Source organism: Musa acuminata, chromosome BXJ2-5 (assembly GCF_036884655.1).
Source record: "Musa acuminata AAA Group cultivar baxijiao chromosome BXJ2-5, Cavendish_Baxijiao_AAA, whole genome shotgun sequence".
In the NCBI taxonomy this organism is placed as follows: domain Eukaryota; kingdom Viridiplantae; phylum Streptophyta; class Magnoliopsida; order Zingiberales; family Musaceae; genus Musa; species Musa acuminata.
The window spans coordinates 46,845,586-46,865,615 of record NC_088342.1 but is presented as its reverse complement, the minus strand read 5'-3'; the positions used below and the strand labels follow the sequence as shown (position 1 = coordinate 46,865,615).

General features: G+C 36.2%; 1 protein-coding gene across 2 annotated transcripts; it reads left to right on the top strand.

Moving 5' to 3' along the window:
* The first annotated feature begins 1,741 nt into the window (after window positions 1–1,741).
* Window positions 1,742–19,863, top strand: LOC103986251 (SAC3 family protein B). 2 transcript variants are annotated; one of them, XM_009404193.3, is made up of 17 exons: window positions 1,742–2,115; window positions 5,025–5,234; window positions 8,917–9,153; window positions 9,543–9,779; window positions 11,002–11,244; window positions 12,488–12,583; window positions 12,860–13,090; window positions 13,248–13,492; window positions 13,640–13,740; window positions 13,837–14,052; window positions 14,139–14,366; window positions 14,436–14,527; window positions 14,669–14,762; window positions 16,633–16,725; window positions 16,805–17,550; window positions 17,642–17,756; window positions 17,847–19,863. In XM_009404193.3, exons 1-17 carry the CDS (start codon window positions 1,928–1,930, stop codon window positions 19,629–19,631), a joined length of 5,157 nt encoding a protein of 1,718 aa, XP_009402468.1. In that variant the 5' UTR covers window positions 1,742–1,927; the 3' UTR covers window positions 19,632–19,863. The 2 variants fall into 2 exon arrangements, with proteins under 2 accessions (XP_009402468.1, XP_009402470.1); XM_009404195.3 differs by lacking the exon at window positions 5,025–5,234 and having other exon boundaries at window positions 1,744–2,115.
* Window positions 19,864–20,030: the final 167 nt, after the last annotated feature.

The window sequence follows — 20,030 nt, the reverse complement described above, 5'->3', positions numbered from 1 at the left end:
GTGTAAAAGAAATCACGTTGAAAATCTTATCCGACTTCGATTTTTCTTACAATTTGATACCAAATTGAACACCAAGCATCTCCTCCATGGTTCTTTAAATATTTCTTGTACACATAAATCCGAACTAAATCGAGTTAATCCAATTATTTTATCAACGATATCGATTCTTAAGTATTCTTAAATTCACACAAAAATGACAAAAAACTATATATATTCAATAATGTTATGTTTCACTCTACTATGGACATATGAAAAAAAAAAGAATAATATTTAATATCTGAACATTATCACACTCCTTTTCTATATCATACTGATAATATATCAAATTTAAATATAAATATCTTTAGATTTATACAAAAACAATAATAATAAATACATCATGAAAGTCTGAGGTAAAATGGATAATATTTATGTTGCTATAGTGAATGTTATTACATTCATTTTTATAATTTTATTGAGAACACACCAAGTTTTAATATAATTATCCATATTAATAACTATGTGGATGTCATTTCCTCTATTTGTAATGTATGTGACAAATGGTAACAAAAAAAAAAAAATCAGATAAGGTTTAAAACTTTTTAACTTTTGATAAATCGATTTAGTTACTAATATCACATCAATATTTTATGTACTAATATATTATATGATTTTTTTTTTTAAGATGATATGATGCACCACTATCATATCAATATTTAATATATTGAATGAGATTTTGAACCCTCAATCTTTCTTTAATTAAAGAATCGAGTACATCATCATCAGACTCACTGATGTTTGTATAAGCATGATTATAGATAAATATACTAAAAATATGTTAAGTATAAATATTTTTTTAATTCATAAAAAATATAAACAAGCTATCAATGTAATATTTTGATATCGACGCCTCACCATATTATTGTGAGGCACGATGATATTAACTTTAATAACTTAATCAACTTATAACACTCGATGATATCATATAATTGCCCCACAAATTAAGAAGAAATGGAAGGATGTAAGTGAGACAAACATAATATATGATGAATCTATCTAATATATTTCATGATCAAATCCTATATACCATGTAATAAATCTCAAAAGATAAGAACAAACTTTTTGTTCAATTATCCTATTTGAAATGCTCAAGTAATTTCAAAAAATTTGGGTGCTTCCATGTAAAAAAGCATATAAAATATTTTTTTGGGTATGTCATCACAAGAATAAAATAATAGAGTGATTTTAAAAATAAATATCTAATTTTTTTTTTCAAATAGTATTACTAATTTAAAAAAATCTGAATTGCCCATTAAAAATTTTTATGCCTAGTGTTTTGGTTTATTACAGTATTTTTCGATTTGGCCATCATAACAAAAACAATATAAAGTTTACTTAAAAATATTATAAATAATATAAGTAGGCTATTAATCTCAATCAAACTAATTATAAGTATAAAACTATTATATTATAATAGTTTACGGGGAATGACAATTAAAGTGATTTACAATATTTTGTACTAATATTTATAATAATTTTAGCTCATTAATAAATGATATAAATATTATTGAAAAATACTAAAAAAAGGGATGAAATAATTTTTAGATTTATCTTAAATTAAAGGTATTATTAAAAAAAAGAAATATCTTTTAGGAAATATCTAAAATATAAATATTTTGGTAAAAGAAATCAAAACAAAATGTAAAGGGCACAAATAGAAGCCGCGCTCGATGACAACATCAGTCACCGTACCACAATTTAGTCGCCCGTCGGAGCATCGCCTCCGCCTCAGCTTCGCCGGCCGCGATCGTTGGAGCGATATCTTTTCTATCTTCTTGGATTTCCTTTGGCGGTCGCAGTTAAAATCGGCTCCGAGGAGGTGTGGATTTGGGCTAGGGTTAGGGTTTCTCGCAGCCGATCGAAGGCGTTTCTCGGCTTTTCCCTGGAGATGGCGTTTCATGATTTCAAACACTGTCCCGGCCCCTCGGCCCCTCCAAGTTCCCAGGTCCCCGTGATCTTCCCTTCCGGCCCTTCCACACCGAAAACCAACATTTTCCACGAAAAGGGCCAATTTCCTTCCGCCCAGATCAATCAGCCGCGTCAAAGACAAGGGAAAGTGTCTTCTCGAGCGCAAAGGTGAATCCCGATCTCTCTTTCTCTTCGTCTTTCTTGTGCGGTCGTTCCTAGCCTGAGTTTTGAGTCAATCCTCGAAGTCAATTAACGATATGATATGTTCTGAGCTGTAAAAGAATAAAAAAAAAAAACTTTTTCTTTTAAGTTAACCCCACATCTTGCATTATGACATCGGTTACCTAATTCTTGATTACCGAGGTATCAGTTGTTCTTGATGTTTATGTTCTGTTTTGTTGCGAAGGACATTGGAGTTCTATGGTCCAAGTCCTAAATGTTGGTTGAAATTAGAACCATTTTTATCTACATGGGCATAATCATGAACAACTTGGAAGTGGATCGTTTGATATTTCTTTGATGTTATAAGGGTTCAAACGAATCGCTATGAGCTGGATTGCTGTTGCACTAATAGATATTTTATCATGGGGTTCTATTTCTTTGTGAATACAGCTCGAATGCTGTCTTTGTTATTCAGACCAGTTCATATTTCATAACAATCCTAATGCCCCCATCTCAACTAGGGGAAACATTGATTTGTGTGACTGACCTTCAATTGGCCCCTAAATGGTTCTGTGGAGCCAATATGGCTGCTAGTCGTTTTGGTGGTGAGAAATTAATCCTTTAAAACAAAAAGGTGGCAATGTGGATAACTTACTCATTTTAACATCTTGCAGTTTGGGAGCATCTTAAATGGTGTATGTGAAACTGATACTATAAGAAAGGACCATAACAATACCATGTTAGGGGTGTAAGATTTGATGTCAAGAAGTGTTGTTAGTTATGTTCCATACAATTGAGAAACGGTCCAAATGGTGAAAGATTTAAATAAATAAGATGACCATAGCTGCAAAGATCAGATTGGGCAAGTCACAAATAAAGTATGATTAGATCTAGTGCCTATCGTCACCATTGTTGTCAAAAATATTTCGAACTCAACAAGGGAATACCTCAAGGTCGTTCTAGTTCATGTTTCTTTCCAAGATCTAGTGTTCAAGGATGCCGATGTTACTTATGCTTCCAACTGCAAACTGAGCTCCAAAGATAAACTAACCATTGTCTATCCAGGCAATAAATTGTCATCTAGATCTAGTGGCAAACATAGATGGGCCTTCTTGCTATCACAGAGTCCATAGTGGCTGGTGTCTCCTTTTGTTCAGGGATATCAAGGATAAAATTGGCAAATGATGGATGAAACAGGTAGGGTTAGTTTAGATAGGTTACAAAATCGAGTCAAAATAAGCTTTGGTTTAAGTTGTGTTAATTTTTAGGTGCTTTAGAGGACTTCTTGCATTGAATTTATATTTCATGAAGATTTAAATACATTGGATTTAGATTTCTTTTGAGTCAGAATAAATGGTGAACTTCATTTTGGCACCATTCAGTCAATCCACTTTCCATTCAATTTTTAGGCCTATCTGTAGTACTTCTTTGACCAAGATTCTTTTATAAGCAAGTTGGTGAGCTCTTGGAAACTAATGCATGGTAGATGCACATCTCATGCATCTAGATAATGTAGGTTGATTTATTCAAGATCAAAGTATCTCATCCATTGCATGGTAGATGCACATCTCATGCATCTAGATAATGTAGGTCAATTTATTTAAGACCAAAGTATCTTGTCCATTGGCCTTTCTTGATCTTCATCACTGTTTTTTTTTTCTTCTTCTTCTGGCCAATTCTTCTACTACCCCTTGTCCATGCTATCCTTTTACAAGAGATTTTTTTTTGCATTTAATCAAATCAAATGTTCTACTCTGGGTCTTAGATCCGATTTACGTGCCGTTGTTTTCAAACCATATTGCTTTAACAGTAGACATCTTGTTATTTTATTCCTGAAACAACCCTCATGTTGTTTTCAGCCTGTACAGTGCATCTGTTGTCTCTTTGTTTGTATCTGTTCTTAAAGACTTTTTGTGTCTCTATCTTGACAATGGAATTTAAGACTTAAATTTGATAATGCGAACAAAATTTTTCTTTACAAAAAGTTATCAAATCATTTGCAGAAGAAGTTTTCATCACAAACTTTATATAAACTCCTTAATACGTGAAAGTTCTTGATGGTCATATAAAAGTTATCAAACTCGATGCACTGCAAATATGTTTTAACGACAGGAATGACAGCGAGTTGAGTAACCTTGAAGTTTGCTCTTTCAGAACCGAAATCCAACCCAATTAATTATCTAGGTAAATGAACTCAAACATGACTCAGGTGCCTATTTTTTTTTTTCTGGACATATCCTAAACCTGATTAAAGGTCTTCTATATCCAGTTTAAATGGGTCGGTTTACACAGGCACCCAAAAAGGCGTACTAGCTGCTACCCCTAATTAATGTATAGCATCAGAATGCTTGACTATATACACATAAATGGAAGTGCAGATGGTGGGTTGGTGGTTGTAGTTCCAACAAAGAGTAGACTCTTATTCAATGTTCTATTCCAAAATATGCTATTTTTGAATCTCATAAAATGTCTGATTTGACTCTTGTTAAATGGTTCATCTTTCTAATGGCCTATTATGTAGGATTACTTGATAAAAAAATATATACACACCAGTAACATGATTTAGTTACTAAGGATGATGTTAATGGTTTTTACCATGTCATAAGTTTCTGTGAATAGGAAAGTAAGTTGTTATTCAGTGAGAAAAAGAGGTACCACACTTTGATTGGCAAAAGTCATAGTGGAAGGATAGTGCTTAATCTGGAGACTTATATTCTGAAATATCAGGTGTTGCTTAACATAACCTTGATGTCAGATTTATGAAATCATGTGCAATATCCACCTTTTTACCTGAATTTACCTTTACTGTTGTTCAGAAAAGAAAAACTAATATTTCTTACAATACAAAGTTCAGTACTTAATGCTTTTATTTCTTTTGGCCACATGTATCCTGTCACTTCTTCTGGTTTTGCCAGCCAACTAAATGAACCAGTTAGGCTAGGTCATCCCACAAATCAAGGCAGAGTTTTGCTTGGTGCAACACATGGCACTGCAAGCCATGTTGAAGCTAAGTTTCCATCTCAGTTTTCCAACTACCATGTTCCGGGAAGAACTAGATCACCGGTGTTGCCATCTCATGATGCTGCTAATCTTATGAACCATTATCCTACTGCCGATCACATAAGGTAATTTTTTCATTTTCTTCCTTGCAATTCTTCTAGGAACGCCCATTTGTTCTTTGTGTGCACCTTGTCCTAAAAGGGTTGCAACAAATGAACTACACAAGCATATTGTCACGAACGGTCATCATGCACCTGTAACATATTCGTCAACGGACTATTCGTCGTTTTTGTTTGCTTGTACATATGCTTGGTAGTGTATTTTGCCTTGGTTTTGTGTATTTTTGCTTGAAAACTGTGAGCAAGAACAGATCGAAGCGTTGCGGAGTGACTATTCCTCAGAATGGATAAAATTGTCCCAAAATGGCTCTATTTTCGCGTGCCATGGCTTGTTTTTTATAGGCTGCGATGCAAAACGTAAGCAATCTCAGCACCTTGTAATCTCCCAAGTGGCATTGGGCTGGATAGGTGTTTGGGGTAGTGTTTGATGTTGATTGGATTTTCGTATGTTGAGCTTATGGGAACTTGCCCATTGCGCCCGACACTTGGTGAGTAGTCGTTTGCGGACTTGCTACTATTCCTTTGTAGACGAAGAACGCAAGGGTGCCTCATGATTTAGGCAATCCCAGCTAAGTCCGCGACATTGGCACAAGGGTGCTTCATGACTTAGGCAATCCCAGTTAAGTTGGTGACATTGCCGCAAGGGTACCGCACAACTTAGGCAATTCCAGTTAAGTTCGTGATAATATGGAGATTGCATATTTAGTTTCACATGTATACATGGTTGTTCAAATGCAATATGTCATACTATTTGTAAATTATCCTTTACAAAAAAGATGTCATACTATTTGAATTGGCCATTACGATAAGAAGTTCCATGCTGGGTTCTTCAATTGTTTGTATCTTGTTTGAGATATAAAAGATTTAATTAATTATTTTTGTGCCATCCTCTTGCTACATTGCTCTTTGTTGGTGGGCTAAATGAAGTATGGAAGATGGAGTTTTATGTATTACTTTTTCTTTTTAATTTTTTTTTGTGTGTTGTGGAAGAGTTGTGGATATTATCTAATAGTGGTGGATAGCTTATGAATAAGATTTTGCTTTTGTAGCTATAAATAGGTATTTGTACAAGGAGAGGGCTGAACCACATTGTGTTTGTATTGAATTATGGGTAATGATCACTAGTATGAGATAGAACCAATAATTTAAAAAGCACTAGGCACCAAGGTCCCAAAATGCCCGAGGCGTTAAGCGCTCGCTCGAGCGAGCGAGGCGCTTTGAAATATTAAAAAAAAAATGATAAATATGATTATATAAATAAAAATATGATATTAAATTAAAAAGATCTAAAGTACAATGTCACATTATTCATCTTCTAATAACAAAAATGTCAAAAGACTCAAAACAATAAAATTTAGCATCAAATTCAATCATCATCATAATCAATATCGTCATTCTCAAACATATTATCCTCCTTCTCTTATTCTCGTCCATCTTCATTAAAATATGTTTCCTCCTCTTCAATAATGGCGAGAGATAAGTTTGAGGCTTTTGCACTCATTTTTTCCTTCATCATTTGTTTTGTATACGTCTGTAATTCTTCAACATCTGAGGCTCTTGCCACATCTCCTCATATCAAGCTGTCATCTTCAAATACAAGCTCGTCTTCGATATCTTGTAAATTCGAACTCATCTCCACTATAAATTACTTATTTGAATCATCAATCTCTTGTAATGAGATTGGATCAATGCTATTTCGTAAATCATGACGAGCCTTTAATACTTGATTATACTTTATATAAACAAGATCATGTAATCATTGATGCTCTAATTGATTTCTTCTCTTTGTGTGAATCTATCACGTGTCATATAATTTAAAAAATATAATAATATATCTATCTAAAAAAGAATACATTAATTGAAACAAAAATATTCTGTGATTCTTACATGTTGAAAGGCACTCCAGTTTTGCTCACAACCCGTAGCACTATATGTCAAACTAAAAATTTTGATAGTCAATTGCTACAAGTTTAGGATGAAATTTCCAAATAGAGTCCATCGTTCAGCTGTAAAATTTATTTTATTATTAGCAATAACATACTATATATTAGATTAATTATATCAGTTTATTAATATCTAGGGATGTAGTTGTCCTACATCGAACTGTCATTAGAATTTCAAAAAGACCATCGACATTCTTATATAGAGATAATTCACATATGATCTTATCTTGCATCTCAAGGCTTGGAACCAATCTTGCATTGCATTGATATAACCCATTTACAACTTCTGCATCATACCCAACAAAGGTGTTCTTTTAAAAGAATTTTGGGTTCAAATGATATCTTGTTGTATGTAATGGATGATAAAGTTGATAATTCCATCTTTTATCAATGATTGCAAATATTTTCTTATACTTTTCTTCATTTCCATCAAAAGATTTTTGAATCGTCTCCTTTGTTCTATCAATAGCCTTATAAATATATCCCATTGTAGGCTTCTTTTTATTATCTGCCATCCGAAAGACTCGAATAAGAGGGCTCATTACCTTTAATATATAAACTATAAGATTCCAAAAGGACGATATTAAGATGATATCACTAGCCCTCTTGCCTTTCGTTTTTTTTGTCTATTTGCTTGTTATGCATTTTTCCGAGGTAAACATGTTTCTCAGATTATATTTTGATAATATATGTTCTGTAATGTCAAGAAGGAAGTAGCAAATCGGGTGACATCATATCTCACAAATTCCTTGTTGCTTGTGAATTCTTATAATATGATTATAGAGAAATCCAACGATAAAGATTATCCTTTCTAAAGTCTTTTTGATTTCAAATTTTTTTTTAATATCCTCCAACATTAAATCAATATAATGTGTCTCATATGGAGTCTAATATAAGTGTTGTTTTTTTGCTTCAAGTAATTTACTTAAGATAAAAGGATAACAAAATTGATAAGACTTAGGAGTTACATAGTTCTTCCATTTAAATTGGAGACAAAGTAATTTAAAGATTAAAAAATTCAAAAGATAAATCTTATCGGCTAACATATAGTTGCTTCCATTATCGGTTATAACTTAGATGACATTTTGTTCATCAATTTCTTCTACAAACTTGTCAAACAAATCATATATTTTTTCTCTAGATTTCACAAAAGATAATGTATCTATTGATTTCACAAACATGGTTTCTAAGGAATAGTTGATCATAAAGTTAATTATACTCCTGTCTCCTATCGATCCAAGCATATGACATAATAGAACAATCATGCTTTACCCATGATTCTTTGCAGCCCTTTAATAAGCTATTTGTATAATCCAACTCTTTTTTCAGTAATGGAACTTGTAGCTCATAATAACTTAGTGGTTTTAATCCCCTATCATATCTTCCAATAGCTTCAATCATCTCCTTAAAATTTTTTAAACAGCAAGTATTAAGGGAAGGATCAGCCTGATAGAAGAAGCGAGCACATTTTAAGTGACTTGGTTTACACAGGTACCCAAAACACTCTACTGGCTACTATCCCTAATTGTCAATGTATAGTCTCAAAATGCTTGACTATATACACATAAATGGAAGTTGTTGATCTTGTTTGAAATATCGCAGACTTAATTAATTATTTATGCCACTTCAGATTCATGAAATTATGTGCAAGATCCACCTTTTTACCTGTATTTAGCTTTGAAAAACTAATATTTCTTACAATACAAAGTTCAGTACTTTTATGCTTTTATTTGTTTTGACCACAGGAATCCTGTCACTTATAGTTTTGTCAGCCAACTAAATGAGCCACTTAGGCTAGGTCATCCCACAAATCATGACAGACTTTTGCCTGGTGCAACACATGCCACTGCAAGCCATGTTGAGGCCAAGTTTCCGTCTCAGTTTTCCAACTACCATGTTCCTGGAAGGACCAATTCACCTACAGTGCCATCTCGTGATGATGTTAATCTTGAGAACTATAATCCTACTGCTGATCACAGAAGGTAAAATTTCCATTTTCTTGCAGTTCTTCTGGGAATGCCCATTTATTCTGTGTTGACTTTATCCCAAAAGGGTTGCAACAAATGAACTACACAAGCATTCAAATATAATATATTTAGTTTCACATGTATACAAATTAGTTCAAATACAATATATCATACTATTTGAATTGGTTGTTACTATAAGAAGTTCCTTGCAGAGTTCTTCAGTTGTCTGTATCTTGTTTGAAATATTGCACTTAATTATTTCTGCCACTTTAGATTCATGAAACTATGTGCAAGATCCACCTTTTTACCTGTATTTAGCTTTACTGTTGTTCAGAAAAGAAAAACTAATTTTTCTTACAATACATAGTTCAGTACTTTGATGCTTTTATTTCTTTTGACCACAGGAATCCTGTCACTTCTAGTTTTGTCAGCCAACTAAATGAGCCACTTAGGCTAGGTCATCCCACAAATCATGACAGGCATTTGCTTGGTGCAACACATGTCACTGCAAGCCATGTTGATGCTAAGTTTCCATCTCAGTTTTCCAACTACCATGTTCCTGCAAGGACCAGGTCACCAACTTTGCCATCTCGTGATGCTGCTAATCTTGTGAATCATTATCCTACTGCTGATCAAGGAAGGTAATTTTTCCGTTTTCTTGCAGTTCTTCTAGGAATGGGCATTTGTTCTTTGAGAGCACTTAATCCCAAAAAGGGTTGCAATGAATGAGCTACACAAGCACATGGAGATAGCATATTTAGTTTCACATGTATACACAGTAATTCAAATGCAATATGTCATACTATTTGTAACTTATCTTTTACAAAAAAATGTCATACTATTTGAATTGGCCATTACGTTAAGAAGTTCCATGCTGGGTTCTTCAATTGTCTATATCGTGTTTGAGATATAAAAGATTTAATTAATTATTTCTGGGCCATCCTCTTGCTACATTGCCCTTTGTTGGTGTGCTAAATGACGTATGGATGATGGAGTTTTAGGTATTACATTTTCTTTTCAATTTTTTTTTAATGTGTTGTGTAAGAGTTGTGAATATTATCTAATAGAGGTGGATAGCTTATGGACAGGATTTTGGTAATGTGGCTATAAGTAGGTATGTTGTTAAAGGATAGGGCTGAACCACATTGTGTCTGTATTGAATTTTGGGTAATGATCACTAGTATGAGATAGAACCAGGGGTGATGACAATGTATTCTAGACCTGATTAAAGGGCATCCATACCCAGTTTAAGCGGGCCGGATTACAGGGGTACCCCAAAAACCCTACTAGCTGCTATCCCTAATTGTCAATGTATAGCCTCAATATGCTTGACTATATAAACACATAAATGGAAGTTGCAGATGGTGGGTGGATGGTTGTAGTTCCAAAAAAGAGAAAATATATTGTTTTCATGTTCAATGTTCTATTTGAAATATTAAGTATAGTTTGATTTGACTCTTGTTAAATAATTCGTCTTTCTAATGGTCTGTTATGCAGGATTATTTGATTAAAAAAATATATACACGCTGGTAACATTATTTTAGTTACTAGAGATGATGTTAAGGATTTTTACCATGTCATAAATTTCTGTGAATAGGAAAGTAAGGTGCTATTCAGTAAGAAAAAAGTTCCAACACTTTGCTTGGTGAAAGCCATAGTCGAAGGGTAATACTTTATCTGCAGATTTATGTTCTGAAACATCAGGTGTTGCTTAACTTAATTTTGATTTCAGATTCATGAAATTATGTGCAAAATCTTCCTTTTTACCTATATTTACCTTTGCTGTTGTCGAGAAAAGAAGAACTAATATTTCTTACAATACAAAGTTCACTTCTTTGATGATTTTATTTCTTGTGACCGCAGGCATTCTATCACATCTTCTAGTTTTGGCAACCCACTAGATGAGCCACTTGGGCCAGGTCATCCCACAAATCAAGACAGACCTTGGCATGCGCAAGAACACTTCACTGGAAGTCAAGATGTCGAGGCTAAATTCCCATCTCAGGTTTCCAACTACCGTGTTCCTGGAAGGACCAGGTCACCTACCTTGCCATCTCGTGATGCTGCTAATCTTGTGAACCATCATCCTACTGCTGATCACAGAAGGTATTTTTTCCATTTTCTTCCTTGCAGTTCTTCTAAGAATTCCCATTTGTTCTTTGTGCGCACGAGACCCTAAAAAGGGGTGAAACAAATGAACCACACAAGCATATATATATATATATATATATAGCAAATTTACTTTTAACTTGTATACACATTAGTTCAGATGCAATATGTCATCATACTATTTGAATTGGTTGTTACTATAGGAAGTTTCATGCAGAGTTCTGACTGTTGGGAATCACCTTCCTTTTCAAGTTTCATACAATATGTCATCAGATGCAATAGTTAGTTACATGTTTGATGTTATTGTATGTTAGTTACAAGTTTCAAGTTACATGTTTCATGTTATTGTATGTTATCTGACTGTTGGAAATCACCTTCCCTTTCAAATGTTTGATGTTATTGTATGTTAATTGGGCTCGCCCGAGCGCCTCAAGCTGACCCAGGTGCATCTGATCGATTCGTTAGGATCGGATCAGATCCTGGCTCGAGTCAGGTTCGAGCCAGATTTATCTGATTTGATCAAACCCAATTTAAGACCTGTCCCCTTCCCCTCGCCCTTGCCCAAATAGCGTGACGCCTTCTTCTCAGCAAAACCCAGATTAAGATCGGCGAGCGGCTCTCCTCCCTGTCGATGTCCGGCGACTGGCAGCGTTCCCTCCGGCGGTATCTCTCTCTCTCTCTCCCCCCATTCCCCTATTCTTTTTTCTCTTATCCCCTCCTTTCCCCAGCAGCCGCCGCTGTCGTCTCTGTCGCCCTCCCGTCTCGCCGGTCCCTTCTGTCTGTCTCAGGCATCATTCGCCGCCTCCCTTCTCTCTTCCCCATACGCCTCTGTCACCGCCTTTCTTCTCCCTTCGCCGGACGCCGCCGCCACCTCTGCCCCATTACCCCCTTCCCTCTCTGCGTCCGGCTCTCCTCGTCCCTATCGACGACCGGCCGTACCTCCCTCTCTCTCCCCCCGTTTCCCCTCTCCCCTTCCCTCTTCTCCCTTTCCCAGCTGCCATCACTCTCCCTTCTTCTCCCATCACCACATGCCCTCCACCCTCTCTCCCCCTTTCCTTGGCTCTACTTTTTTAATACGAATATAAACATTTTCTTTATATGTTCAGGATTTCTGTTTTTTTTTATCTAGATCGTTGCCTAACTAATTTTATTTTCTACAGCTTCTAACTGAGGCAGTTACAATTCAAACAATATGTAATTCATGTGAATAACAACATACTTGTGTTTGGCTTTGTAATAGGTCTCAAATCCATACAAATGTGCATATTGGAAATGCAAATTCTGACAATTCAAACATCACATTACCATCCTTCTCTTTTGATGAAGAAGCTAAGAGGTTGGTTTTTCTAGTACTAATTCATACGTCATTCTTTTGCAGTTAATATAGTGATATTACATCAAATATTATTTAAAGTAGACATCATAGTTTCAGATATATATTATTCAGATGCTGTTTTCATGTAGGTACTTGTGATGACCTCTGATGGGAGTTGTTTTCCTTGTTCATTCTTATGCAGTTCAATTTATTATCATGACAATTCTTCAGAAGTTTCACTGTTTATTATGTTCCATTATATTGACTGGTGTTTTGGATGCTTCAAATTTGTTGCAGGCATGACATAACCCCTCCTAGAGTGACCAATCAAAGGAAGCCACCTGTTCAGCACTCTAATTCGCCACCTCCAGAGAGGTTGAAAATGGTAGATTATTCTGATATATATGGTACTGGAGTGGATGCTTCATCAAAGCATTCTTTTTCTAAAGAACCCAAAAGGGCCAGGTCTCCCTACCCACCATCTGCTGCTGTTGTAGGCTCATCTTCTGTCCAACATGATTTTGAGAGGCATGTTGTTTGGATTTCTGTTTATTATTTGGGAAGAGTTTTTGTGTGTGTGTGTGTGTGTGTGTGTGTGTGTGTATAATATAATATAATATAATATATTATAATATAATATATAAATAGGATATTGAGTCATTTCTGTGTTCTGATTCAATTGCAGAGAAATGCAAGCAAAGGCAAGACGGTTGGCCCGCTTCAATTTTGAGCTAACCCAACCAGCAGAAAACCTGCTTGATGCTAATCGTAAGACTCCAGAAAATAAGCTCAGTCAAGCTTCTGTGGACAAATGGGATGCAGATAAACCTGCTGAAGCTAGGGACTCATTAAACAGAGAGAATTTACTTGAAATTGAAAGTTCGGAATCATCTCCAGTGGTGGTCGGGCTATGTCCAGACATGTGTCCAGGTAGTTCAACTACTTACTTTAAACCTTATGTGTGCCTTCTGCATAGAGATTCTAATACATGTCAGTCTCTTTTCCTGCTAAAAAAGACTAAAGAGTATATTGAGCTACTTCAGATTTACGAAGTGGATATTTGTTCTAATATTTCAGAATCAGAAAGAGGGGAACGTGAGAGGAAAGGGGATCTCGATAAGTATGAGAGATTGGATGGTGACAGAAACCAAACTAGCAAGTATCTTGCTGTTAAAAAGGTAGTTACTAAGTAATTATCATCCCCTGTTGGCCCATTACATTATACTCTGAAATCACCTAGCAATCACATGTTACTTCTTATCTGATTCATACAGTATAACAGGACAGCAGAGCGTGAAGTTGACTTGATCAGGCCTATGCCAGTGCTGCAGATGACAGTTGATTATCTTCTGAATTTGTTAAATCAACCTTATAATGAGGATTTCTTGAGCATTTACAACTTCTTGTGGGATAGAATGCGAGCAATAAGGATGGACCTTAGAATGCAACATATTTTCGGCCGCCAGGCTATGGTCATGCTTGAGCAAATGGTATCACACACTCAGAGATGCTATGTTTTCCATTTAAGACAATAGTACTTCATGTGCTGATTTGGTTTTTGTCTCTTATACACCAGATTAGACTTCATATTGTTGCTATGCATGAGCTTTGTGAATATAATAAAGGAGAGGGCTTCTCGGAGGGGTTTGATGCACATCTAAATATTGAACAGATGAATAAGACATCGGTTGAGCTGTTTCAGATGTATGATGATCACAGAAAGCAAGGAATCAGTGTACCTACAGAAAAGGAGTTTCGAGGTTATTATGCACTCCTGAAGTTAGATAAACATCCAGGATACAAAGTAAGTTATATTTGTGTGAAAGATGTTTCTGTTTTTTGCATTGATACTAATTGTACCATTGCATTTTAGGTGGAACCTGCAGAGCTCTCACTTGACCTTGCTAAGATGACTCCTGAGATGAGATGCACCCAAGAAATTGTGTTTGCTCGAAATGTAGCCAGGTACCTATGGCCAAAGTTTTGTTTATTTTGTTTATGTTGTAATACTTTTAATAATGAAATGTAGCAAGGTACCTATGGCCAAAGTTTTGTTTATTTTGTTTATGTTGTAATACTTTTAATAATGCAGTAATTTCTTTTTAGATCTTGTCGAATAGGTAATTTTATTGCCTTCTTTCGTCTTGCGAGAAAAGCAACTTACCTGCAGGCCTGCTTGATGCATGCTCACTTTGCAAAGGTACTTTCCATTTGTTTTCTGCTTCTTTCACATGATTTTTGAAAGTGCTATGTGCTTGTCATACTGCTAGCTGCTGGATAATGTTATCATTTTTGGTATCCCATTGAAGAATTGTCAACATAAAGTAAACCTCTTGAGAAAAATTTGTAAATCTTGCACGAGCAGTGCATGAGTACGACAAGGATTAAATGGTGAAGGTCAAAACCCAAAAAATTAATTTTTGTTTCTTACAAAATTTGTTCTCGAACAATTCTTAGTTGTGTTCGGACTTTATTGATGGCAAGTATTCCATGCATAATTGCTGACAGGGTAATTAGTCATTGGTCAAATTTTGAACTAATTGGTCAACTGATTGGACCTCATGTTTAATTAAAAAATTGTTTAAAAACATAAGGTTATGCAAAATTATAATATTAGAAAATATTTAAAAAATGTAAAATACCTGAAGTTATGGAAAGTCATGCAATGTGCACCTTGGACAGCATGGCATGCAGCATAGGTCAACAGAGTTTTGAGGTAGAAACAGTTTGTGGTCTAAGGCAAAGAGAAGGGTGGTGTATTGTGGGATCTTAGTTTGAGAGAGTTTGGAAGAGGAAAAGGGAGTGGAGGTCGGAGGAAGTGGGGGCAAGCCAGAAAAGTGGTGGGAACTTCTATTGCGGTTGGCTCGATGATTGTCAGGGAATTCCACGTCTTATGTCAGATGCAATTGCTTTTTCCTCGAACTGACCTATAGGAGGTAAGAGATGGGGCGGAGACTGCATAGTGTGGTGCAACGGGGTGTGGCAGATGGACGGTGGGTATGAAGACGAGGCAGAAAGCAACTGAGAGAGGGTGGTGACATGCTGTGTGACACAGCAAGAGAGGAAGAGAGGATGATGGAGAGAGGGATAGATGGTGGTGGTGTGCAAGAGAGGGTTGTGAGATAAGGTAGGCTCAAAGAATGAATGTTTAACTACGGTAACCCCAATTTTTTGTCATCATATACAACAAAAACTAAACTGCCATCTAAAATAACAAAAATGATTATGGAAATCGGGAGCCTTGTATGCTGAAGGACAAAGCCGGACAGGTTCTATTTGTCTCGGCTGGAGCCGGGTCAGCTATTTATAGTGGTTTCTAAGTGGGGATGATGCATTAGGTGAGCTGGACCAACAGGGGTCGGGTTCCTGGTTTTCGAGATCCGACCAGCCAGTCTGGTTCTGATCTAGTAAACTATGATCCAATGCAACTATTCTTTTCTGTAACTGTGTGGAGGACAAGACGTTGGAAATAGAAAGCTGCAGTAGTAAAAGATTGACTAAGTATAAAATAATGAAGCACAATCCACAACATATATTTATAAATATGCATTTTATAAATATTTTAGCTGTATATCCTGTATATAGATTTTCCTACATAACAAAAATGTCTTAATATATTATTTTATTAAATACATGTGTATTAGCAATTTATTGAATCCTTTAATTTGTGAGAGAGGCAATTCAGGTGGTAACATGTCTAAAGGGAAAAACCAAGTAAAAGAGGATAAAAGATGACTGCAACATTGATCTGAATTATTAGGTAGGCGTCTAGGCTAAATTGGCCACTAAAAAACTGGGGTATAATAAGTGTACATTCTAAAACTATTTCAACTTACTGCAACCAATGGAAAAAACCTACGTTTGTTCAGGACCATTTCTTTTCACGAGAGAGACATGATTGTAAGAATGTGGCTAGTGTTGCACATTATCTATGGTATTGTTCTTTTGTATCTTCTTTTCATGAGAGATTCAAGGTCTGTGTGATTGAAATAGCTTTCATTGCTTCTGTGAAACTGCACTTGCTTCATGGTTATGACTGCATAAAGTTTAAGCAAAGGTCCTTTTTGCAGTTGAGAACACAGGCACTTGCTTCCCTGCATGGTAGTCTTCAAAATAATCAAGGTATCCCTGTCACACACATCATGAGCTGGCTAGGGTTGGAGGTAAATGCAATTTTTTATCTATTTTGTTAATTAGCATATTTTCCATATCTTTTTATTATTATTATTTTCTCATTCATAGGAGGAGGATGTAGAAAGTATTCTAGAATATCATGGATTCGTACTAAAGAAATTTGAGGAGAGCTACATGGTGAAGGAAGGTCCATTTCTTAGTAGTGACAAGGATTTTCCTACAAAGTGTTCACAGCTTGTGCATCTCAAGAAGTCACCAAGAATTATTGATGATATTTATTCTGGTCCTCCCATATCTCACATCACTGAGGGAAGAGAAACAGGGGTGTATAATGAGTTCGACATGGTTGATCAGAGAGCTGATGCATCTGAAGTAGATACTCGGGAAATTTCAAGCAATGATGTAATTCATGATTATGAAGCCAACATCACTCAGAGGGCCATTACACAATCTAGAAAGCTCCTTGAGGAGCAGCCAATACCCTTATTAAACAGAGAAACTGATGCCAAAGTAGCAGAAGCCTTTCTTCCAAGCAGTACTTCTTTAGTGGATCACAATGTAAGTAACCATGCACAACGAATTGAGGATGCTCAAATGATTGAATTAGAAAATGATGCCACCATGGATCAGACAATTTTGCCCAAACATGAAGTAAATATGGTCAGAGATCTAGCATCTGTCAGTTCTCCAGCACCTGTCAGTTCTCTAGCACCTGTCAGTTCTCTACTCAACAATGTAGGTGATAGTTCAGCATCTCAAATGGATATAGAGAGAGAACTAGATAATGAAGACCAGTTGCTTGTGCTTCACCACAAGAATAAAGTTGCCGAGGAGAAGCTAAGGCTGATCTTGAGGTTCATCACTTTCCCTTATGATATTTGTTATGTATCTAATATTTAGCCATTGGGAGGCTCAAAATTCTTTCCTTTTGTGATTGATAACCAGGAAGTGGAAGCATCAAGCAACAAAAAAGAGAGAAACCCGTGAGCAGAAAAATACGCTAGCAAATGCTGCACTGTGCTCGCTTTCAGTGGGAGTTCCTTTCCGACAAAGTCAACATGTGAGTTATTGTTGCTACATCTCTGATATCTGAGTTATTTTAAATTGCATGATTTAATTGTTAAATTTTGTTTCTTTTTTTTATAATTAGATTCCCAGGCTTGCTTATAGTGAGCTTAACATTAACCATGCTTTGAGAGCGAGATATGAGAAACTAAGCAAATCATGGTCAACAATTAATGTGTCGGAACTGGTTGCACCAGTATTACACACAAGAAATCCTGATGCCAGTTGCCTTTGCTGGAAGCTGCTTATTCCTGTCCAGCCGTTGCTTAAAGAGGGTCAGATTTCAAGATGGTTGCTCTCAAAAGTTATGGGTTCTAGTAAGGAAAACCACAAGCCAATAGTTTCTATGCCCCACTTATCTATATGGAGTTGGATCAGTACCCAACTTAGTCCTTTCTATAACTGTTGCCTGTCTATTATTCAGGAGGTTGTGTTTGACAATAATGATATGATTCCTGAAGATGATATTGTTTCTGGAACTAGCGCTGTTGTATTTCTTGTATCAGAAAGTATTCCATGGGAAATTCAGAAGGTGCGACTTCATAATGTTCTAGCATCTATACCATCTGGATCAAAATTACCCCTCCTGATACTAAGCAGTGATGTATATGCTGAAGAAAATACTGATTCTTCGCATTCAATAATTAGGAGGCTTGGACTTCATGATGCAGACATGACTAGAATATACTCGTTTTCAGTTGTCTTCCTATGTGATAACGACCCTCAGGTGAAGTCGAATGGTTTTCTCAAGGATGATAAATTGAGAGGGGGTCTGCTATGGCTGGCAAAGCATTCACCCTTACAACCTACTGTTTGTCCAGTGGAGACTCATGGAGTTGTTCTGAGCTACTTGAGATCTTCATTGGAGTTTCTAGAAAATGGTGATACCTCTTATTTTGGTCCAAACCATTTCATCTCAATCTTCAATGCAGCACTGGACGGATTGGTCGAGGGGATTTCAGCAGCTGCATCCACAAATGTAAACCATTGGCCAAGTCCCGAGGTTGATCTGCTTGAGAAGTCTAGCAATGAACGCATTTTTGTGGATAGGTACTTACCAAGCATTGGATGGAGCTCACCTGTGAGAATTCAATCACTCATCAGATTGATAAAGGGCTGTAAGCTACCACCGTTTGTAAATGAAATGCCTTGGCTAAAAGAAGGTTCTCATATGGGCTTGAAGATTCCAGATCAAAAGCTGGCCCTTCAAGAATGTTTGATAAGCTACATGACCCAATCATGCCAGATGTTAAATGCTGATCTAGCTGCTATAGAGGCAGAAATACTGGTGCAGACTGCTGCATATCCTGAGCTTCATGGTTCGTGTTACTATATCATTCCAAGATGGTCAGCGATATTCAGGAGGATTCAGAACTGGCGGTTAATTAATCTGAAAACTGGGGGTTGCTCTGTTGCATATTTGTTGGAGCAGCATCTGGACAGGCTTACTGCAATTGATTATACACACAGCATTGGTGCTGCTATGCCATTAAACTCAAGTTCCATGATGCAGGTTTTGGAGAGGAAAATCGGTGAAGAAGAGTATCGAACAATGCATTCTTTTTCAACAAAACCGTCTTTTGATGAAATTGTGGAGATTTGCTGCAATATTCCACTTGCAGAGCAGCCCATGTCACCGCCTGAGCCTTTAGATTCATCTCCCATGGTGCATGAAACTGGTGATGCTCTGAAGTCTGAAAATTTAGCTGTGGACGAGGATGAGGATCTGAAGTGTAACAAATCAGGGAATGGAGAAAATGGAAGATCAGCTATTTCTTTCTTCAAGATGGATGACAAATTGTCCATGCTCTTGGAGAAATGTACAAGACTGCAAGACACCATAGATGAAAAACTTGCATTCTATTTTTGAAATTGTATATTTGGGTAATCGATCACGATTTTCTTCTTTGCTTTGTTCTTTCTTCTTTTTCCTTGAGTTACTAACATGGTTCGATCAGAATAGACCGGAAGAGTTATGTTGTATCACCACAACTTGTACATTCTTGCTCATAACAGAAGGGAAACCCCTTGTAGACTGATATCTGTCGATATACAGTGGTTGCATGGAATTGAATATGACTGCTGCTTTGTTTCTTTTTCCATTTTCTCAAGGTTCATGGACTTATTGGTCTTTTCTCTTGATTCACTAGTCTGTCTGAATCTGCTCATGAGTTGCTTGCAGGTTAATTTCAATGATTTTGATTTAGTTTGGATGAGCTCTGAATCTTGGCATTCATGTTGTTCCCATTGAAAGATCTCTTTTGTTGGA